General features: G+C 33.9%; 1 protein-coding gene across 1 annotated transcript; it reads right to left on the reverse strand.

The window, feature by feature from the left end:
• Positions 1-9105: 9105 nt before the first annotated feature.
• On the reverse strand, positions 9106-12606 carry LOC18033424. Its single transcript, XM_024186667.1, has 8 exons — positions 12114-12606; positions 11872-12021; positions 11501-11650; positions 11367-11420; positions 11187-11282; positions 10971-11087; positions 10011-10753; positions 9106-9717 (listed from the first exon to the last, which is right to left on the reverse strand). Exons 1-8 carry the CDS (start codon positions 12604-12606, stop codon positions 9106-9108), a joined length of 2415 nt encoding a protein of 804 aa, XP_024042435.1.
• Between the last annotated feature and the right edge of the window lie 12253 nt (positions 12607-24859).

The following is a 24859-nucleotide window of genomic DNA, read 5'->3' on the forward strand; positions in this document are numbered from 1 at the left end:
ACTATAGTACTAGTGCTAGATAGAAAATTGTAAGATCCGTCAAAACATACTAAGTAATCTGCTAAGTATTCGGATAGAAGTCTATCTAATAATAAAAAAAAAAGGTCCGACGAAAGCCTTTAGAAGTTGTTCCTTGACAATTCCAAAACATTATAGAGAAACACATGAGATAATTAACTGAGGGTGAGGGAATTTGACAGGGGCAAAGGCCTCACGGTAGCGACCTTAAAGCCTCCAGCTCCTTTTCCATGTCTTACTCATTAACCAAGGATGTTTCATCATCTGATGTTCCCGAGCCCTCCTCCACGCTAGTGCCCAGGTAGTCACTATCATCACTATCTTCTATTATGTTATCATTCATTTTCAAACTTCACGGATCAGGTGGCTTCCTTATAGGATCATGTTATTGGTCTTGATAGTTGGTAACATTGTTGCAGGAGCAGAATTTGCAGAGGTGGGGGAATGGCCAATATGAGCAGTTCTGGTAGTAACGAAAGAGATTGTCGAATGGTGCTACGGGTCTAAAATTGTGGGAACCAAGGCCGGGATCATAGGGGTTTGTGAAGCATGGTGTTGAGGTTGGGTACGTGAGAGGTCAGGGGTTTACATGGGAGTGGTTTGTGACATTCCGGGAAGAAGAGCTGTGTTATGGGCATTTTTTTTGTTATGGGTTTTTTGGTGTTGGGCTCGTGAAGGCTGTTTGGCAACTATCTTGGGAGTCAGAGATTTCTTTCTCGCAGCAATATTTTCGCTTCCATTTAACACATGAGGATCTGTATTTGTGGGCACCCTGCTGCTCAAAATGGCAACTGCGGATTCATTACCCTCATTTTGATTATTCCTTCCATCATCATTATTAAGGAGAACCCCGAATCTAGATCCTTTATTCGAGTTACCATTTTGGTGGTTGGTAGAATCTTGTATTTTCTCCTTTCTTTTCCCATTTTGATTCCTTCCCTTTCGGGCTACCACCATCTAGGGACCATAGCGAGGGTTGCTTGAGGCATCCTTCTCAGCTGTCGGAATCGACGGTACTGTGGCATTGGACATATTATCTGAATTCGGTGATTCGACATCAACATTTTGGGCCTCAACATTCACCTTTTCAAGACAGGACGAATTCGCGTGGCCATACCTTCCACAGCCAAAGCAAATAGTTGGGAGGGATTCATACCAACTTTCTAAATTTTCCCATCCAACCAAATTTGCGAGACTAAGGGTCGATCAAGATAGACTTCGACAGCAATCCGAGAAAACTTTCCCCGAGTGGCTTGTTCCGTATTATAATCAATTTTTATAACTTTCCCAACTACATGTCCCAGCATCCTAATAATTTGCTTATGATAGTAGTGTAATGGCATTCCAGGAAGACGGATCCAAGCGACAATCTTATCAATTTTTTCATTAAAACAATCAAAATGTGGAGTCCACTGTTGAATAGTCAAATAATGTCCCTAAGGTAACCCATGGACCTTGAGTACGCACAAACTCAATAGCATTTTCTGAGCGGAAGCGGACAAGGTAATAACCATTATCTAAATCAATGATAAAAAAAAACCCCCTATATTGGGCCACAAAGTCTCCAACCTTGAAGCAAGTGCTTTATATCCAATCATATGTCGGAGTAGCTTCATTACCACAGTCGCCTGCCACAGTTTGATGAGTTGTTCATGCACCTTTTGAGAAAAAACTATTGAGGGAATGCTATCGTCTCTCTCAATGATCACATCTTCTGTCTCAATTTCAAGATAATCATCTCTGCCCACAAATTCATTCCTTCCATTACTTCCATCCTCTCCACCATATTACGACTCCATCAACTTATCTCGAAATGTAAACACAGGCGGATTATCTCCATCTGCCCCTTGCTGTCGGAACTTTGCTTTTTTGTTGAATGATCATTCTCAAAAGGAGGGGGGCTGGACTTGTCGAGAGGATTTTCTAGGGACATCGCGCTTTTTTTTTTGCAATCTATTTAAGTATTAATATTAAGATTATTTTATAATGGGTGTTGGCAAAAAAAAAAGACCTAATATTTAAGAAAGTACAAGCATACCAACAATCTTTTATACGACAATAATCAATTGCAAGTCGACTTTACCATCTATGTATTCTAAATTATTACGATCTACAAATGTATTATAATTGAGATATACTATAACTTTATATATATAGATTTATAATACAGCGATTTGTGCTTTTCATGATCGGTTATTAATGGCCATAAATTCACATATGACAATAATTTACTGAAACTCTATATGTATAGATTTTTGCTTGGAGACAACATATATTTATAGTTACAATCTGAAGTCTCCCGCAACTCTAGACATATGTATTTATAGAAAATTTAAAATCTACTAAGACTAGTTCAAGAATCTAACTACTACCATATTAGATAAAGATCTGCTCCCCTACAATTCTTTTTAGTGAAAAGTGGAAAGAGTTTATTACTAAAGACTCAAATTTCTAACTTCGTTGTTTATAACACCAGCCCCCCATTGGGCTTCTCATGTACTTGGGTAAGAGTGAGAAAGAAAAACAAACAGTAAATAAGTCTTGGCCGCCAGAATAAGTACAATGCATTCCTTTAGACTTTGTAGTGACAAACAATTCCTTAATTATCATATCCCATCTGAGTTAACATTTCTTTTCTTCAAAATTATGCTCATTCTCTAGGAAAGATTGTGAAGAATAACAAGAAAATGGACTGATGAATGAAGGAAAAAAGGGTAAATTTTGAGAATCAGGGTGTTCGTTTCTTTTCCTTTTTTTTTTCCTTAATGAAGAAAATCTATTAAAAGTTGATCCTAAGAACAGAAGGAGAATTTACTTAACATGTATGAAAAAAAAAAGAATTAATACAGAACAAAGGTACATCTTAGGAATGCATTTATGCTTTTCTATACATTTTCACTCTAGATAATGAATGCCTCCAATGTTTTTTTAACGCTATATCATTGACATTTCTTTATGGGAAGGGTCAAAATTTGCTACTGAGTTATCCTCAACTCATCTTCAACGTTATATGATTCATTACATCTACTTTGGTGCTTTTACCAAAGACAATTATTCTCTCTCTTAATTTACTTTCTTTCTTAGATCTTAAAGGTGGTAGTTAACTATTAGCAGACATGTTCAAAACTTCAAATCGAAATTATTATTAATATTGATATTTCAAGCACATTGTGTGGTTTTCAAATTGGCATATTCCATTAGATAATGCCACAATAAAGTTCATTCTATAATGCCGTGATTAAAAATCATAATATTAATATCGTAATTAAATATAAATTGTGTAAACGAAACATAAGACATGTAAATTTAACATAAAATTTATAAATTAATATTAAGCGTAAAACAAAACATAAATTATGTAAATGGAACATGAGAGTTGTAAATGGAAGGTAAAACAAGTAAATTAGCATAAGAGTGGTAAATTAGTGTATTATTGATAAATAAGACATAAATTTACAAACATTACATAAAATTGTAAATCAACATTAAGTGCAAAATAAATCATAAATTAAGTAAATAAGGATCCCTCGGCGCTGATAATAAGGACCATCAAATGAGAAATAAAGATCCCTTGAGGGAGAAAACGAGGAATCCTGGATGTAGGCTATAAATTGGTTAAAATCACAGAGCCAACAGGGCAAAAATATCGAGACAAGGCTTAGCAATAGAAAGAACCGTTGAAACACAATCAAAGTAGTTAAAGAAGTTGACTGCAAAACTACCAAGCGCATGAAAGTAGGGGCACGACTCCCACTTCTAAAAACATGCTCCACTCTTTTCTTAAAGTGTATTTGAAGGGGAAATATGGGTGGAGATGGGTATGAGAACCTATCACCCCTAGGATTAGGCCAGCTATTCCATCATCCTATGATCTCCTAAAGTAAAGAAGACGGAGTTGTAACCACCACGCATCACTTCATTTCTACAAAAGACGAAGTCTACCATAAGTCAATTACTTCCTACATTCACTAAAATAAAAGGACACACTCACCTAAAGATGTGGTATAGTATAAATACCCAATTATTCTTCAAAGAGAGGTAAGTTCATCAGAATTCCAACTTTGTAATTCAACTCAGATTCTCCTATCATTGACTTAAGCATCGAAGTGGGATCGTCAGAAACCCCTTTTCTTGGATCCATTTCACCATTTTTTGTTTATTACTATGTGTGTAGACATACCTCCATCTATTGCACTTGTATCGACCCAAGTGGGAAAAAAATCAAGTATTTACAATTGGTAAAAAACAAAAAAACTTATAGATGTAACATAATAGTTGTAAATTAATATTAAGTGTAAAATAAAACATAAATTGTGCAAATGGAATATAAGACCGCTAAATAGATAGTAAAACAAGTAAATCAACATAAGAGCGGTAAATTGATATATTATTGGTAAATAAAAAAACTTATAAATATAATATAAAACTTGTAAATTAACATTAAGTATAAAATAAAACATAAACGATGTAAAAGGAATATAAGACATGTAAGTGAAAGGTACAATAAGTAAATTAAAATAAGAGTAGTAAATTGATATGTGATAGGTAAATAAAACAAAAACTTATCAATATAATATGAAACTTGTAAATCAACATTAAGTGTAACATAAAATATAAATTAAGTAAATAAAACATAAGATCTGTAAATAGAAGATAAAACAAGTAAATTAACATAGAAGCAGTAAAATGATGTACTATTGGTAAACAAAACATAAATTTATAGATGTAATATAAAACTTGTAAATCAACATTAAGTATCAAATAATATATGAATTATGTAAATGAAATAGAAGACTTGTAAATAAAATGTAAACTGAGTAAATATTATAAGAATTATTGAAAAAAAAAACTTACAAATGTAAAACAAAAACTCATTATAATAATGATTGCTTTATATATTTACTATGTTTATTTCTAAATTGAATAATAATAATTTTGGGTTTATGTAATATATGTGAAATATATGTGAAATTTTACTTAGTATAAAACTTATTCTCAAAATCAAATTTTGAATAACTTTTTCTTTTTCATATTTTTCAAAATTGTTTGTAAGATATGTGATTTTACATTCCTCTAAATCTCCTCAACAACAATCCCAATTGATCTTTTTGTACAAGTAAGAAACAAGGTTTGAAACTATATGAAATATGTATTAGAACTAAGAGTTAGATCCAACTTTATCGACATTTCATCTATAACTAGTAATATAAGAATGTCTTTTTATTTTATTTTGGTTTGATCCATATCAAGAAAAAAAAAAATTTCGTGATTCACTTGTACAGTAACAAAAATTATGATAGAAAATTAAAAAAAAAAAGATTATAAATGTTCTAGAATGAATATATAATTTATGGTTAAATCAATTTAATAAAACTTATTCTAATTGTTTTCAAAACAAATTTTTTTTTGTTTTCAATCAATGAGTAATTGTTTCTTTAATTAAATAAACTAAATAAGCAAACTACTTTTTTAAATTAAAGTTTAATGTTGATTTATAAGTTTTATGTTATTTCTCTCAGTATTTGTTTTGTTTGCAATTTTAAAATACCAATTTGTCACTCCTATATTAATTTATTTTTTATTTTTTATTTACTAGTCTTATTTATAATTTACAAAATTTATATTTATCACTGCATGATACCGTAATTTTAATTATGACATCATAGAATTTTCGTGACAATAAAATGTGAAGGACAGACAAAATTAGAAGAGAAAGGAAGAAATAATCCCCTACAATTCACTAGTGAGTAGGAAGATTTGACCCCTAAATTTATCTCACCAATCCTCTCTTATCAATCAATTCCACTAAAAATTTAAAAATAAATTTTTTCTCTATGTACCGCATCTAATCCCCAGTTCCCCCACATTACTTCTACTTTGGTGCTTTTGCCGGAGGCAATTATTCTCTCTCTTTATTTACTTTGTTTCTCTCTCCATTAGCAAACATGTGCAAAACTTCAAATGAAAATTATAATTAATATTAATATTTCAGCACATTGTGTCGGTTTCAAATTGGCATATTCTATTAGACAATGTGACAATAAACTATGGAAGGACGAACAAATTCGGCAGAGAAGTGGAGAAACAAAAATAATATTAGAGAAGTTATCCCCTGTAACTAACTACTGGCGAATCCTACCAATCCCCAATTATCAATATTAGATTAAAAATAATTATTAGGATTGATGAGAAAATTTAACGGGACAAATATCACTACTCCTCGCTGCCAGTGCAGTGCTCACCTTTGGACAAGGCCGGCCCATGTGTAGGTTGTTTTGGCCCGTTTCTCTTTTTTCTCTTTTTGATTGGCTTGCCTTTATCATAAAATAATAATTAAGTTTAGTCAACAATGGACATCTATGATCTAACTGTACTCTTAGTAATAATTTTAGTTTAAGCTAGGGAAGGTAAAATCATTTATGGGTTTAGGGCTGCACGAGGGTCCACCCCAAATGAGGTGAATTTTAAGTAATTTTTTGAGAACAAGATGAGAAATGAGAGAAAAATAATCACTAAATTTTTAATGGGGTAGGGTTTGGTTTTGTATTCCCCACCTCACCCCACCCCACCCCACCTCACCCCAATCTATATTATATATATACTTTTTCTTATTTTTATTTGATAATATTTGTTTCATCAGTTACAATATTGTTAATAAATTTTCTATCTTAAATGAGCTATAATTAAAAGAAAACTCTATAATATAATTTTTATTCAACCTAAAACATTATTATGTTTTCTTTTCTATCTTAAGATATTGCTCTCTTTAAACATTTTTCAATTTTGATATCATTTCAAGATATTATTTCAAACATTTGGAGATTTTTTAAAAATAATTTAAATACTTTATAATATGATAATAATTTTATTTAAATCTTTAATTTTTAATTTATTAAAATCATGTATCTATATCTACTATAAAATAAATAAATAGGGACTAGGGTGTGGATGAGGAAATCATTCCCCATGTAGGGATTCCCCATCTTCATCCCACTAAATTATTGGGAAATGAGGTGGGGAATGGAGGTGAAACTTTTAATAGAGTGGAGAATGGGGTAGTCCCCACCCCCACCCCACCCCATTGCCATCCCTTGTTCAAGCCTTTGACTGATGAACCAAATATTTAATTATTTATTACAGTAAACATAAATTCAAATTGAAACCTAGCAAGCAACATACCACTAAATAATAGTACAAATTCAATTCAAATTTGATTAATGACTTAACATTAATTTATAATTTAAAATAACATAACGTTATCTAATAATAAAAAAGTAGTTCAATTGAAATGGAAGGTAACATTATTAGATTTAATATTGTTCTTTCAAATTTATTTATTTAAATAATATACATGTTGCAGCATAATTCATTTAAATTAAGTCACAAAATTTCAAAGCATGCTTTTTGTAAGTTTTTTCACGCTTGTCTCAAATGGTGGCATGTTTCTATGGACCATGAACTATGACAAAATGTGTCTGTGTCCTGTTGTGTTGTATGGGCATGTGATGTGCCTAGTGTTGTGCTTAAGAACTCGATCGATTCTTTGGACATCTCTAATCTTGTTAAAATCTTCTTGGACACAACAATTCTGATACATTCTTTTAATAGAAACATGTCATATATTTCAGATTTAACTCTCATGCATGTATTTTATTTCTTATCATGATCATTAGTTAATTTCAATGGAATTTAAATTCAATGCCGATCTAATTAATTATAAGAAATTTTTAAAGATTTAGTGTTAGTGCCACCTGAGGTTGAAATTTGATTCCATACATATCATTATCCAATAACTATGCATCGCAGCCTCATAAAATATTAGCACGGATTTGCACTGAATTTCAATATTCCCTTATGTCACCACCTTAGGCCGCATGGGCCGAATGCCATGGCTTGGCTTGTGGCCTTGTGCCGAGTCTTGGCAGCAACATGGGCGCGCTTGTGGCAAGCATGAAAGCAAGGCAAGTCTGACACGTAGGCTGGGGCGCAGCAGCATGCTGTGGGACAAGCGCAGGGGAGTGCAATGACAGCGGGCGCAAGAGAGTGCATGGGCAGCGCATGCAACATCTAGCGAGCACGAGGCATGCGGGCACATGAGTGCGAGTTGCATGGGCGTTAAGCGTGGGGCACAGCAGCGCGCGAGCATGGGCCGCAAGAGCGCGCGAGGCTAGCCTGCTGGCCAAGTTTAGGCAGTAAGAGAGATGGCATGAAACTAAGCCAAGGTTTGCGAAAATGGGCCCTAACAACAAGAATGAGTGAGTGGTTGTTGGCGCAACTAATGGGAAACATGGCATCGGAATGCGTATTTAGAAATGTGGGAACAAGAAAAGTGGGTAGCGGCGGTTATACCCCACAACTTCCTTATTTTTAGGCTAGTTGGTAGCGGTTGCCTTATTCCTTGGGGGAGTAGAGATATGCTCCCTAGATCATGCTTAGTGATGCTTAGTGTTGCCTAGTTTTGTGGGAAATGAATTGAGGTGGCGCGCACCTTAGCAAATGGGGGTGTCATTTGCAATGTGTATATGTAGTGAAGGTGAGTGTGTGTTTTGGGATGGAGATTTTGGGAGAGAGTGAGATCCTCTAAGCACACATAACCTCTCGCTAGGCTGTAAACTTTTCTTATGGAGGGAAATAGAAAAGTTGGGGATGGTGCCTCCTTAAAAACAATCTCATGTGTGTTTGTTTCTCCTTTGTTAAAGCTAAAAATCCTAGGGTGCACATTAACACATAACCTCCGTTGGCGTTGTTGAGTGGCTGGTCGAGCGAGGCTTGATGCCATCACAGGCTTGCTGCATCATAAGAAAAGCCGTGTGACACCTTGTATCATTGATGTGCACTTAGACAAACACTCATTAAGGAGCCGAGCGTAGCATGATGGGTCCAAGGTTTTTTTTTCTCCTAATGGCATGTTTCAGCTAACATTAATCTAGCAATCCGACGGATATCAGCTAGCTCAACATGCCATGACAAAAAAACATTTGCATTCAATCTTCAGATCCAGAAATTAATTAATATATGACATACCAAGATATAGAACACTTCAATCCAAACAGCTACAAATGAGCAAATGAAGACACTAACTTTTAACTAATCAGAAATCACTTTGTAGCTACGCTGAGGAACCTTTTTGAAGATGGCCCATATAAGATCGAAGTAAAGAGGAAGCTGAGCAAGAGCAAAAAATGTCATTGGCAAGCATGTGGCTGCATAAATTGGATATGCTGCGGACCTCATCTCATCTTTTAACATAAAGGAATGCCCTGAACAGAATGAGATCAAAATAGCAGCAATTGATGTGAAGAGTGTCGTTAAACCAAGCAAAAGCTTTCTTGGCAAATCCTTGGCAAAATCTTTTTCTTGGTAACGAGAAGTGAGAATTGTAAGGAAAAAAACCAAGGCTGTAACAGAGAAGCATAGAGCAACAAGTGATGAAATGGAAAATATGTTGAATACAGGCTCATTTTCAAAAATTGGTTTACCACTCTCTTGGTCTACGCCGCCTGGCACGGTTGCCGAAGTTGCGAATGCTACTGTTGCTATGAGTGCCGCCACGACGGAGCATGATTCGGAGGTTTTGGTCAGCCATTCCTTTCCTTCTTTCACAAGGTCTTTGTGTGTTTCCGTGAAGACTTCCTTTGGAGTTTTGCCATTGTCGTTGAAACGAGTAAAGAAATGTCGTGGCATGGATTTCTTGACAAACTGCATGCATTAGTCGAATAAAGCGTACAATTGAGATTTTATTAATTTTACAAACTTTGTTTAATCACTGCAAAACTCAATCTTGTACTGTATTTAACTCAAGAGACAGAACTAATAAAAACATTGATGATCATGTATGATTGAGGTGTAATTACTTTTATATTGTTTTAAAATCATTATCAATCTCAATCTTATATGTTGTTTTTTTTTTTTTGTTTAAAGAACGAAAACCAATCACGAGAGAATCTTAACCTCGAAAAAATAAAGTTGGATTTAGCCTCCATAGTCCATACCTGATACCACTTGATTTCCCATTGCATTTGCAATGCAGCTCCAGGAAGAAGCCAAGGTCGATGGTCTCCAAACTTAGCAGCAAGATGCAATGCACTATTTCCTTGGCTGTCTACTTGCCGGAAAATGCTTTCTCCCAATATTTTGCGATTGAGCAAGAGCTTGTAGATACTGGTTTGCCTGTTCTCAATGGCCAAGAGGACAACATTTTTCCTGTCAGAATCCAAGTCGTGGATGGCCACTGGAAATGTACCTAAAATTTGCTCCACCATCTCTGTCACTCCCATTCTTGCTGCAATCAGTATCGGGGTCTCTTTTCTCCCTGATTGTTGAGCATTCTTCTTCTCAAATGTAAGCAACACAAGATTCTTTTCTGACGTGTTCAACTCTTGGATGACAGCTGGATATGACTTGAGAAATCTATCTACCATTTCTGTCACTCCAATCTTTGCAGCAAGTAAAATTTTGTTGTCCATTTTCTCTGTTCCACTTTGAGCACTACCATTTTCAATCTTTTTATGATTTGTACTTTTGTTCTGGTGGGATATCTCACCAGTATCTGGAACAGGCAGAGTTTCTGAAACTGAGAAAGCCTCTTCATCTTCTTTAGGTCCAGAATTTCGACGCTTTGGACCATTATCTTCATACTTATACAAAGATGCATGCTGAACTAGTTCACACATAACCTGAATAGCCCATGTATGTCTTTCTTTCTTCTCTGTGATATGGTTAATCCTCCAAATTCCTTCATATATAGCATACAATAGCACATGAACACTTTAGCAGCAGCATATATCACAAGAGACATCATTGGTACAATCGTATGAATAGCAATTTTATACAGATAAAAAGTTTCATAAAACGCTGATAGAAACAAGGTAAAACCGGCACCGGTTGTACCTTGTTTCTGTCAACGCTTTGTCTGAACAATTCTTTGGCATTTTTCTTGTAAGAATACTTACCTAGTCCAAGAACAATGAGCATGGCCTTCATCATGACCTTGAAAAGCAGGACACATGTTGCGTAATTTGGTGGAAATAATTGATCTTCTCCATCATCCTTTTTTGATAGGTCTATGCCTTCAGAAACAGTCACAAGAACAATCAAAGATCAGCTTCAAACACGAAGGAAATTAAACACAAAGGATTTTCACCGACTACAAATGTGACAATCAATACCATCTGTTGATCCTTTTCTTGCATCCGATGATCCAGTTACTTGGTCCTTTGATTCCGAATCTGTTGCTGATGAAGATGATCCCAAAATTGTGTCTCCTATAATAATAAGAACTTCTTGATAACCTTTCCCAAGATTTTGGGATAAAGAAATTTGGAGCTTAAGTAATTAATGGCTGTTACCAAGTGGTTTGCTGCTCTTATGTTGTTGATTTTCTTCATCACCCTGTGCTGTTGCTGGGAAAACAAACAAAATGGTGATCAAAATCCAATTGTTAAATACAAAAATATGTGAAGTGTTAGATTAATTAACCCACTAAGAACTCTGATTAAAGTCTTGATCAGCTTGAGGAAGTTGATGCATGCTTCATAGTTTTGTGGAAACTTGAGATCACTATTAGCTCTGGAATTATTTGAGCAAGCTTCATGATCATATTTCTCCTGCTTTAGTTCGTCGACGAGTACACCTTTACAGGCAGAATTGAATGGCTTTAAATCACAATAGAAGCAGCTATAATGGTATATGAACAATAATTATGTGCTAATATGATTTTTGTACCGACTTTTTTAGAAAAAGTATGACGAGTATAAGAATGTTTAAGTAATTAAATTTCATTGCAGATTGAGAATATTAAAAGATAAACACAAAAATCAGCATTAAATCCAAGTTTCAAAAATATTTGCTTACAACAGTAGATGATACTATCAAACAGCCCAAGGCGACTACTGCTCTTGAATGCGTTAGGCTTGCTGGCTAAAATATGAAGAGGAGTTAATCCATTTTCATTCACAGAGTTTACAAGTTCTGGATAGCAACGTATAATCTGAAATGCCAAACCTGTAAGAAGAAAAAAAAAGTTAAAATTTTAAAATTTACATATAGCATATTAGAAGTTACGATTAATCCTGAAGAAAATTAATGTTACATACTAAAGTGTTCTCCAAAAATGGCAGAGTGAAGAATGGTATCCCCATTATTTTTTCTACAAGAAGCTGTTCTGTCCATTTCTTGATTAAAGAAATGGAGGCACAGAAATGCATCCTTCTTGCCATGAAGAGCTGCCAAGAAGAGAGGAGTCTCACTCTCTTTGTTGCGAGCAGCGACAAGCTTAGGATCTTTCGAGGCCATACAATGGCACAGTGCAGCATTGCCGAGAGCTGCAGCTAGATGAAGAGTAGTGTTGCCTTTCTCATTTTGTAATTTTAAGACATTTGATGCATTTTGTCCCATGCTTTCCACTAGTTTCAGCACAATGTCACTTCTTCCATCACTCACAGCAATATGCAAAGCTGTGTCTTCTGAGTTTGTGATTTTGGCCACTTGAATCATGGGGTTGTTCTCATAGGCCTCCGCAACTTCGTTCCATCGGCCTTTCATGGCATTTTCGAACAAATCATTCACCGCCGCTATTTGCGAAGCCATATTGATCTGTTCTAACTTGGAGTTGTCAATTTGAATAAGCCATTAGCCTTGATAATGAATCTACTTGGTAGTATAACTATAGACTTTGGTAATGAGTCCACCTTTTATCTTCTTCCTGCTGATTTTTTTTTTCCAAAAATTTGAAAGTAAATCTAACTAACTTTACGTTCAGATATTCAAATTGCATCACTGTGGAAATAATTTAAAGATTTATGTGAACTTTTTATTATAAATATTGATACTAAATTATAAAGTCATTAAAAAATATTATTTTTCATGATATTTTTTTAATGTATAACTTTCACTTTAGAAGAATATGATAGAAATCTAAATAAGAGAATGAATAAACATTGATATGCTCCAACACTTATTTATGAGTGCATCGAGGCTTTTCTTTATTCTCTCTATGTACCTTTGCCTCCCATATTTTTTGAAAGAGTCAGTTGAAGCTATTTCTTTCTGGAAAAGATCATAAGTTGGTGCTGGTAAATATTCTTTCAAACTATTTTCTTCTCCACGAAGGACATTCATTTCTTCTGCCTCTTGCTGCTTTACTGAAGACAACAAATCCTTTTCTTTTACTTATTTTTACTTTCTTTCTTGGATACCATGTAAATTTTTCAACATTGCAATATTAAAACGAGTGGGCAGCCACTTTACAAGAATGTAATTTTATTTTATTTTGGGTATATTTAGAGCTTATTTGAGAGTGTGGTGAGGTAGCCGGACTGTTAAAACCCAGCTATTAAAGTGTTTGGTAACACTTGTAGTTGGGCTTTGACAGCTTAGCAATTTTTTTTCCCAATTTTTACTCCACAGTTATAACTTTTATTTCACAGCAGGTGCAGTTTAAAAGTTACAGTACTTCACTCCCAAACACACCCTTATATAACATCGCAATAGCTTTTATTTATTCTCTCTCTTAATTTATTTTCTCCAATGATCAAACCAATTCAGAGAACTCGAAACTCGAAAGAATATAAGAATTGCAAATAGAGTTTCAATTCATGTCTCTTGTTGTTTTTTATTGAGATACAATATCATGAAAAAAAATATAAATAATAGAAACCGCAAAAAATTACAATCATTACTCATTGAGAGGTTGGCGAAGAATAGGGAAAAAAAATCTTGAAGCACAGTAAACAATTTCTTTTTCCCCCAAAGGAGTATACTTTTTAGCAAGCATTTTCTTTTTATTTTTATGGTTTGAGTTCTAATTTGGTGTAAATTCTTCTTAATAAATGGGTTTTGCTTCTCTATGATGATAAATTATATTTAGTGTTGCAAAAATTAGTGCTAGGAAATGATGAACATGTCGGCTCTTGGTAGAGATTTGTGTAAATAGTAACTAAAATATTTTATTTAATCATATTATCATATCCTTTTTGGTAAATTACTAAATGGGTATTATGGTCATAGAATTGATTTCAAAAAAATGGATGCTGATAGTATTTAGATGAGTTCAAATAACTCCACCCTAAAAATAATTATTAAGATTGACAAGAAAATTTGGAGGCAAATATCACTAATTTTGCTGGCACTACTGTACTCACCTTTGGGCATGCCCGGCCCACGGGTAGGTTGCATTGGCCCGTTTCTCTTAGTTTCTTTTTTCATTTGATTGGCTTGCCTTTATTATAAAATAAAAATTAAATTTAGTCAACGATGGATTTTGAACTGTACTTTAAATTGCAATAATTTTAGTTCAAGCCTTCGACCATTGAACTGAATATTAATTAATAATTACGGTGAAAATAAATTCAAGTGGAAGCCTAGCAAACAACATACCACTAAATAATAACATAAGTCACCAACAAGTGCGTAGATTAGGTGGTATAAGATAGTTATATCGTAACTACGGTTCTCAGTTCGAGACTTAAAAATACAGTTACGTTAAAATATTTGTTAGGAGAGTTTTATCGCGCTGGTAGTCTTACCCAAATTAAATCTGAATTAGTCAGGGCCTAATATGATTTTGGCCTAATATGATTTTTGAAATACAAGTATGCAACTCAAGAGGGGGGTGAATTGGGATTCTAAAAATTATTAAATTCTAAAACAAATTATCATGCAAATCTAAAATGAATTTAATAGAATAACAATTAAATCAATTACAACAAAAAAAGATAAGGGAAGAGAGATTCAAATATGAAGATTTTTACGTGGCTCGGCCAACCTCGCCTACGTCCATGCCTCCAAGCTTTTCGGGCTTGTGGATTTCACTAAGCAAGCCTCCAAGGTTTCAAATGCTTACACTTGACTTCCAAGGTGTCAATGAACCTTTACAACAAGAGATTATCCCCAATCTCTTAACCCAAGTGTATCCCAACACTTACAATCACTCAAAGTAAAAGATTAAAAATTATTTTTCTCTCACACAATATTTAAGATTACAAATCAATGCCCAACGTGTGAATATATGAAACAAGAATGTGTTTTAAAGCTCTATGAAGATTGTATTCTTGAATATAAGCTCAATGGTCGTGTTGTGATCAATATTGTTTGAATTTGAATGAGCTTATTTATAGTTAGAGCTGAAAAACTAGCCGTAACAGACTGTCTGCTCGAAAACGTTCGCCGTTAACCATTAACGGTTAACCGTTTAGGCTGGCCAAAGTTACCGTTGGACCCATTTTCAAATAAACGGTTTGCCGTTTAGGATTACCCTTTTGCCGTTAAAATTCCAGAGACCTGCAAGATAAACATCAGTTTTCCGTTTACATTAAACGGTTAAGGATTTGCATTAAATGACCTTTCTGGAATTTTGTCGGTTAGCCGTTTGTAATAAACGGTTCATCGTTTATTTCTAGTAATCTGTAGAACAAGTTAGCCTTATCCGTTTCAGTTAAACTTTTGCCATTTGTTTCCAGGTTCAATCTTTCATTCTGGATTTAATCGGTTAACCGTTTCAATAAACGGTTCATGATTTAATTCCAGTGGCCTTCCCAGCTTTTTATATTTTTCCTTTTTTTCTAATCGGTTAAAGTTTAAGCAGTTTGATACTCTCAGGTTTTAATCGGTTAACAGTTTTAATAAACAGTTCACCGTTTATGTCCAAAATTATAGTTTAAGCCAGATTTTGCAGAGAATCATTTTTCAATTTGAAATTTAACATTGATCCATCTTTTATAAAAATAATTGGAATGATTATAAGGCTCTCGTTTAAGGAATAACTCCAACATTTTAATAAAAAAAACCATTTAAAGTTTGTTATCATCAAAATCAACATTATTAACATAATTAGTCTTTATCCCGGTTTTTGGAGTTTTTAGTCTTTATCCACTTGCCATTCTTTCTAGAAAAGCCGATACCAGTCATGGCCTCAGGACCAATCCATCTAGTCTCCGTATAGCCGGCATCTAGAAGAGGCACCTCAAAGCATCGCGGTATCTTAGTAATGATACTGCCATATAGAAGCAAGCGGTGGTTAACCGCGGGAGTACTCAACATGTGCCTCACAATAACATAGCCAAGTTTAATAGGTCGACCTAAAATGAGGCTATCTAATAAGCCAATGTCTAACCTCGTAACCTCATCCGAGCGACCCTTCCTAGGTGTCACTATATGCTGTAAAATTGTGTGAAGTATGCAAACTTGCAGAGGTAAAAGTTGTGACTTAAAAGGCAAGTGACAAGTCTCATAACTCAGATCTTCACGTCGACAAATATTACGAACTCCATCATCATGACAAAAACCGTCAAAGGAAAGAGCTTTCCTAGATGTATAAATTTTATGACCGTCACTAGATATACCTAGAAAACCATTAAGGTCTTTATCATCAAATTCAATATGAACACCACCAACTTGAGTAACTATCCTATCTAGGCGAGTTGTGGAGATATCCATGTTCGAATAGAAAACTCGCACTAAATTTGGATATACTCGGTCATCAAAATCAATGACGGACTCCCAAGGTTGAAGCATATTTCTAACACTTCTACCACACACAATTAAGGTTCTAAAGTCTTCTATGTCAACATAAAACGAATCAAGTACCTTTCTGCCATTGAAACGGTCCTCGAAACGCTTAGCCAATGAGGGTGTGGGAAAATGAATTCTTGCGAATTCAGAGACTGCCCGTGGTGGTATGGGATTCCGTTGAGGCGTATCTTTCCTCCTTCGAGTTCTCTGAGATGACTCAGCCATGGTACAGAATAGTGAGAGTGAGGAATTATAAGAACAGTGACTTTGGTCGAAAAATAATTGAGTTTGGGATCAGGAAGAGTAGAGGATGGAATTTCGAAGCTTAATTTGGTGGAAAAAGGACACGAATTAGGTTAAAAATGACGAAATCTAACCGGCTGCCCTTAGGTTTTTGATTTGGGATTTTTCGATTTCAGGCTAGATTTGAAGATTTGAATCGGTAAAAAGGATCTAAAGATGATGGGAAAGGATGTTTTAGGTGTGATTTGGCAAGGAAATCAATAAAAATGGAGGTTTGAGGATAGAGAAAGCTTCGGCTGCGCAACAATGGTTGAAACAGTAAGAGGGCAACTGAGAAGAGAGAGGAAACCCTTGGAAAAATTTTTATATCGCACGAAAACGGTTAAGGAGTAACTTTCCAGAGACTAATTAATGGGAAACGGTGAAAGGTTATCCTTTCAACGGTTAAGGAGTAATTTTCCAGAGAGCAAATCCTAATTTCTATTTTTAAACGGTTTACCGATAGCATCAAACAGTAAAAAGGTAAAAGTCAGACATCATAATCTAGTTTCTGGAATAAAAACGGTACACCGTTTATAGGAAACGGTTATCTGTTTATTTCATCTATAATTTCGCACATTTGATTTAATTTTTTGCCAGCAAATAATACATTCTAAGATCATTTAATTGATCCAAAAATGTTTTATGAGCCATTTTAATGCATGATTCATAAACATGTATTCAAGCAATTAGTTCATATAAACATTCAAAAATTATAAAAGCAAAACACATCACTTGAAATCATGCTTATGCATTTCATAAATAGTAAATCATCAAATCATCAATAAGTTAATCAATTCAATGCACTCAAAATATGAATAGAGAAGTTAATGCGAAAATTTCATCATCCCAAGTCCATGCTGAATTTTCAAAAAAATTTCTTCGCCAAGAGATTTGGTAAAAATATCGGCGAGTTGTTTTTTTGTAGAAATAAACTCTAATGTAATATCTCCCTTTTGAACATGATCTCTCAAGAAATGATGTCTGATTTCTATATGCTTGGTTTTAGAGTGTTGAATGGGATTCTTTGAAAGATTTATAGCACTAGTATTATCACACTTAATAGGAATTTGTTCTAGATTAATACCATAGTCTCTAAGTGTTTGTTTCATCCAAAGAACTTGTGCACAATAATGAAATGCAAATTATGCAATCCAAGAGAGGTGGTGAATTGAGATTTTAAAATTTATGCAATACAATTCGCACAACAATTTAATCTATTGCCTTAATCAAATAAAAAACAATAAATTCAATCAAGCATAATATTAAAAGAGTAAGGAAAGAGAAAACAAACACAAGAATTTTTACGTGGTTCGGCTATCCCCGCCTATGTCCACGCCTCCAAGCTCACCCGGCTTGAGGATTTTACTATCCAAGCCTCCCAAGGCTTCAAATGTTTACAATTGACTTCCAAGGTGTCAATGGACCTTTACAACAAGAGATTATCTCCCCAATCTCTTCACCCCCAGTGTTTCTCACACTTGTACACTCACAATTTGATGAGAAATGAAAATCACAACAATAAAACTCTCTTTAAGAGTGGATAATAAATTATAGCTCAATAATGATTCAATAAATGATGATTTGCGAAATGGAAGCTCAATATATGTTATATGATCTTATTTTTGCTTGCATTAGTTCTTAGAATGAAGTTTGAGTTGAGTTTTTATAGTTAAAGCTTGAAAACTAGCCGTTATAGGCAAATGCCCGCGCCCAAGCGGTTAGCCGCTTGATTCATCCGGCTAGCCGCTCAGGAATAATGATATTACCGTTATTTTTGAATTTTGCTACAGTAATACTGTTCATTAAAATTACACTTTGGCTTAAAATTTTTTATAATTATACTATAGCCCAAAATGTCATAAAACTTTTTAAATAAGTTCAATTTTAGAACTTCTTGAGAATAATTATCTTTCCCAAACTTTTTGAAATTATGATATGGCCCAGAAGATTTTATTATTTCGCATAAAGGTCCTTTTCAACAAAATACTCATATTTTTTAAAGTTCTCAAAATCTTTCACTTTAGTCCAAAATATTCATAAATTATAGTATGGCCCAAAACATTTCAAATGTTTGTAAAAACATCCAACTCCGAAATTTAATACTTATTAAAATCAAAGATTTCAAATCTTAGCATTTAAGTCCAAATTACTCAAATCCACAAAATACTTTACTTTATAAAAATAAAACCTTTTAGTTTATGAAAAATATTTAATTAAATTAATCTCTTGAGTTTCTCAAATGCTAAATCATGCATCAATTAAATCATACCGGCTTTACAAGAATTTATCGCACTAATTTGTTTGTTGAGCTCTAAACTATATTCTTGATGTCGCCGTTGTCCGTTGAGTGTCTTGAACTTGATTTCACTTGATTCACTTGCATAAATATTATCCTTCAAAAACTAGTGACAATGTGAAATACAATATTTATTATTTTTACTTAAGACACATGTTTGTTATCATCAAAATTACATTATGTGTAGCCTTTTAGGCTAACAAACAACTTCTTGCAACTATATATTCAGCCTCAGTAGTTGAGAGTGCAATAAAATTTTGTTTCTTACTAAACCATGAAACAAGGGAGTGACTTAGGATATGGCAAGTTCCACTAGTGCTTTTCCTATCAACTTTATAACCAGCAAAGTCCGCATCCGAATAACATGTTAAATCTATATGAGTTCCCCTAGGATACCAAAGGCCAATATCTATGGTTCCACTTAAATAACGGAAAATTCTTTTAACAGCAAGCAAATGGGATTCCTTGGGACATAATTGAAATCTTGCACACAAACATACACTAAACATGATATCGGGTCTACTTGCAGTCAAATAAAGTAAAGATCCGATCATACCTTGATACATTTTGATATCCACTTCTTTGCCTTTTTCACCTTTGTCGAGCTTGGTTGTGGTGCTCATTGGTGTATTTTTGGTCTTTGAGTCATCAATGCCGAATCGTTTGAGTAGATCTCTTACATACTTGGCTTGATTTATGAATATTCCTTCCTCATTTTGTTTATTTGTAGCCCAAGGAAGTACTTCAACTCTCCCATCGTACTCATTTCAAATTCATTACTCATACAAGATGAAAATTCTTTACACAACAATCCATTAGTAGAACAAAAAATAATATCATCAACATAAATTTGAACAACAAGTATGTCTTTGTTCTTATGTTTGACAAAGAGAGTAGTATCCACTTTACCCATGGAAAAATCAATTTTCTAACAAGAAATTTTTAAGCCTATCATATCATGCTCTAGGTGCTTGTTTTAATCCATATAAAGCTTTAAACAACTTATAAACATGATTTGAAAATTTTTCATTTTCAAAACCAGGGGGTTGTCTTACATACACTTCTTCCATAATATAACCATTTAAGAAAGCACTTTTCACATCCATTTGAAATAAAATGAAATCTTTATGACAAGCAAATGCCAACAACATTCTAATTGATTCTAGTCTAGCTACGGGTGCATAAGTTTCATCAAAATCAATTCCTTTTTCTTGGTTGTAACCTTGAGCCATTAATCTAGCTTTATTTCTTACAACCACACTGGATTCATCCATTTTATTTCTAAATACCCATTTAGTACCTATGATGGATTGATGTTCCGATTTAGGAACTAATTCCCACACATTGTTTCTTTCAAATTGATTTAACTCCTCTTGCATTGCCATAATCTAAGATTCATTATTTTCCACATCCGCAAATGATTTGGGTTCAATTTAAGAAATGAATGCATTATGCTCACAAGTATTCCTAAGTGATGATCTAGTTGTAACAACTCGTGGGGGATCTCCTAAAATTACATCTTTAGGGTGAGAAGAAACATACCTCCACTCCTTGGGGAGTGCTTGAGAAGCACCTTTATGTTGCTCCATATTTGTTTGCTCTTCTTGTTCATCATCTTGATTTCTTTGTGGTGCATTCTCTTGATTATCCTTTGATGGTTCTTCTTGTAACTCTCCATCTGCATCATCATAATTTATTCATTTTTCTGCAGAGGAGGGGTTAGACTCATCAAATGTAACATGCATAGATTCTTCTACAACTAGTGTATTTTTGTTATAAACTCTATAAGTTTTGCTTGAGTTTGAATATCCAAGAAAAATACCAACATTAGATTTTGGATCAAATTTGCCAAGATTGCCTTTTGTGTTCAAAATAAAACATTTGTATCTAAAAACTTTGAAATAACCAATATTGGGGTTTCTATGTTTCCAAAGCTCATATGGAGTTTTGTTAAGGTTAGGTCTAATCAACACATGATTTAAAACATAACAAGCGGTGTTGACGGCCTCGGCCAAAAAATACTTAGGCAATGAATTTTCATTCAACATAGTCCTAGCCATTTCTTGAATGGATCTATTCTTTCTCTCAACAACTCTATTTTGTTGTGAAGTTTTAGGTGATGAAAATTGATGCTCAATGCTAAAATCATTACAAAAATTCTCAAATGCATGATTTTCAAACTCTCCTCCATGATCACTCCTAATGCATGCAATACCATACCCTTTTTCATTTTGAATTTTCTTACAAAACACTTTAAAGGCATCAATAGTATCATCCTTATTAGATAAGAATAATACCCATGTATATCTAGAATAATCATTCACTATTACAAATGCATAATATTTGCCATTTAGACTAGCATATCTAGAAGGCCCAAATAAATCTATGTGAAGAAGTTGAAGTAGTTTTGAAGTAGAAATATGATTTTTATTTTTGAAAGATGTTTTGATTTGTTTTCCAAATTGACAAGCTTCACAAATCTTATCTTTTTGAAAACTAATTTTTGGAAAACCTTTAATTAAATCATTTTTTGAAATTTTTGAAATCAAATCCATACTTGCATGTCCTAACCTTCTATGCCATAACCAACTATCATCATGCAATGCGGAAAAATATTTATCAAAAGTAGATGCACATTCTATGTCAATGATATAAACATTGCCACATCTATTGCCTTCACATGAATCAGCCAGTAAACTTTGTCACAACTACTTTCAAGAATGACATGTCAAACCCTAAAATCTCACTGGAAAGTTGTGACACTCTCACAAGGAAATTAAACCCAATAAAAATAGCCACTTTAATGAATGCTAAATTTGAGAGAAAATAATAAAGAAGTAATGTCACACTCTCTCACCAAGATAAAAGAAATATACCCACAGCTTAAAAATAATACGATCTTAAGTCAAATAAAAATGCTAGTCAACCCAATTTATTTATTTTTTTTCTTTTTTTTATGCATTACTACATCTTTTTAGCCCATATATCTAGCTTTTACTATAGACTATATAGCTCCTTAAAATCAAGAAAGACTTTTATTAGGATGTAACGTAGGTTAGGGACATGGCTAACAAAGTAGGGGAAATAAGGAAAACAACATATATGTTTGAGAAAAAGTAGAGATCTTTTGGAAATTACAAGGTAGATTTCACCTATTATTATTATCTTTTTTTTAAACAACAATTTTTTTGTTTGCAATAAATTTAGGAGGCAACTCACCTGTCAAACGTACATTAGTCTTGATTAACCAGCAGATGTCAGCAAGTACGTTATTTCTCATGAGCAATCGCATGCGTTCAGACCGAGTTTTATACATTGTAAGGAGGGCATTCTGAGGAAGTGAAGGGAATTGATTGTGAAGCTTTGCTAGAATCTCGTTTCTATCCATACCTTCGACTCAGAATATTTGTTATTATGGGAAACTGAAGTAACTGACTTAATTGTCACGAAGTACCGTTATTCGCCACTTCACTGGGGTAACAAACTAAAACACACAAACAAGAAACAAACTAAAACACACAAAGAAAATTACAATCATCCTCTTATTAAATTTACCTCAAGCTCCAACTGGATGTTGTAGACACCTCCCTCAAAGTCTCTGAGTTGGCTTTCTAAATCCTCAACATGGGATACTGACTCTGGTGGTTGTAGAGCCCAAATATGATGTATTTACAAAATTAAATCTTCCTGTTGAGATGAGATTTTATACGTTGAAGTTATCTAAGAATGTTTAGGAGGAACTGTTTAGCTAAGGCACTCATGATTAACAATGATAAGAGAAAACTTAATGGTTAAACAAACACACTTATGCAAAAAAAATAATTTCAATTTGCAAAAGAATAGTAAAAAGAGAAAAAATTAAATCACCAAAAAGAAAGAAAAATCTGAATTCAAATCTAGTGGGTCACTCAAATTTATTTCGAAGTCCTCTCCATGTAGTTGGTACTCTAGATATGACTTTAATCTTTGACCATTAACTTTAAAAGTGACCACATTCTTACGGTCCTTAATTTCAATTGCCCCATGTGGAAAAACAGTGTGAACAATAAAAGGGCCAGAACATCGAGAGTGTAACTTACTTGGGAATAGGTGCAAGCGAGAATTAAATAAAAGCATTTTTTGACCTAGAGTGAAAGATTTCTCATAATTTGCTTGTCATGAAAGACTTTCATTCGCTGCTTGTAAATCTTGGCATTTTCGTATGCATCATTGTGAATTTCTTCAAGTTTTGCCAATTGTAATCTTATTTCTGAGCTAGCTTGCTGGATGTGAAAGTTGAATTTCTTGATGGCTCAGTACGCACGATGCTCGAGTTCCACAGGTAGGTGGCAAGATTTTTCATACACTAGTCTGTAGGGTGACATCCCAATTGGGGTCTTGAAAGTTGTTCTATATGCCTATATTGCATCATCGAGTCTTAATGACTAATCTTTTCTGTCCGGCCTCACCGTCTTTTCTAATATATGCTTTATTTCTCGATTGAATATCTCAACTTAGCCACTGGTTTGCGGATGATATGGGGTCACCACTTTGTGAGTGATGGAATACTTTGTCAAAAGAGTTTTGAATGATTTGTTGCAAAAGTGGGTACGACCATCACTGATTATTGCTCGAGGGAATTCAAAGCGTGAAACAATATTACTTTTCAAAAATCCTATCACTACCTTGTGATCATTGGTTCTATATGGAATTGCTTCTACCCATTTCGATACGTAGTCAACAGTAACCAATATGTATTGATGGCCAAAAGAAAGGGGATAGAGTCCCATGAAGTCGATACCCCATACATTAAAAATCTCAACCACTAAAATTCGATTTAATGGCATCGTGTTCCTTCGTGTAATGCTCCTCATTCGTTGATACTTATCACATGAAGAGCAAAAGGTGTAAGCATCTCGAAATATAATTGACCAATAGAAACCACATTGTAAAACTTTAGTAGTTGTTTTCTTAGAACTGAAATGGCCTCCACAAGCTTGTTCATGGTAAAATGAAAGAATATTCTGAATTTTACTTTCTAAGACACATCGTCTAACAATTTGATTTGCACAATACTTAAATAGATAAGGGTCATCCCAATAGAAATTCTTTATTTCTGCAAAAACATTGGCCTTCTCTTGCTTAGTCCAATGCTCTAGATGTTGACCTGTAACAAGATAATTCACAATATCAACATACCACGGTAATACTTCCACACTCATCAATCGTTCATCTGAAAATGACTCATTTAATGTTAATGGTTTTGTAATTGTGTCAAAATTGAGACGAGAGAAATGGTCAGCCACAACATTTTCTGTGCATTTCTTATCTTTAAATTCCAAGTCAAATTCCTGCAAAAGTAACACCCAACGAATTAGTCTAGCTTTTACATTTTTCTTTGTGAGAAGATATTTAAGAGCAGGATGATCTGTGAATATGATTATTTTACAACCAATGAGATAAGTTTAAAATTTCTCCAATGCAAACACTGCTGCTAGCATTTCTTTTTCAATGGTTAAATAGCTCAATTGTGCATCATTCAATTTCATACTATCGTAGTAAATAACATGGGAAATTTGATCAACTCTTTGTCCTAATACTGTTCTTATTGCATAATTAGATGCATCACACATGAGTTCAAATTGTAAGCTCCGGTTTGGGGGCTGAATGATGGGTGATGATGTTAACAACTGCTTTAATTTTTTAAATGCCACAAGACATGAATCATCAAAGATAAAAGGTACATCCTTAGCAAGTAGATTGCATAAGCGT

Source organism: Citrus clementina, unplaced genomic scaffold, assembly GCF_000493195.1.
Source record: "Citrus clementina cultivar Clemenules unplaced genomic scaffold, Citrus_clementina_v1.0 scaffold_9, whole genome shotgun sequence".
NCBI classification, from domain to species: Eukaryota; Viridiplantae; Streptophyta; class Magnoliopsida; order Sapindales; family Rutaceae; genus Citrus; species Citrus x clementina.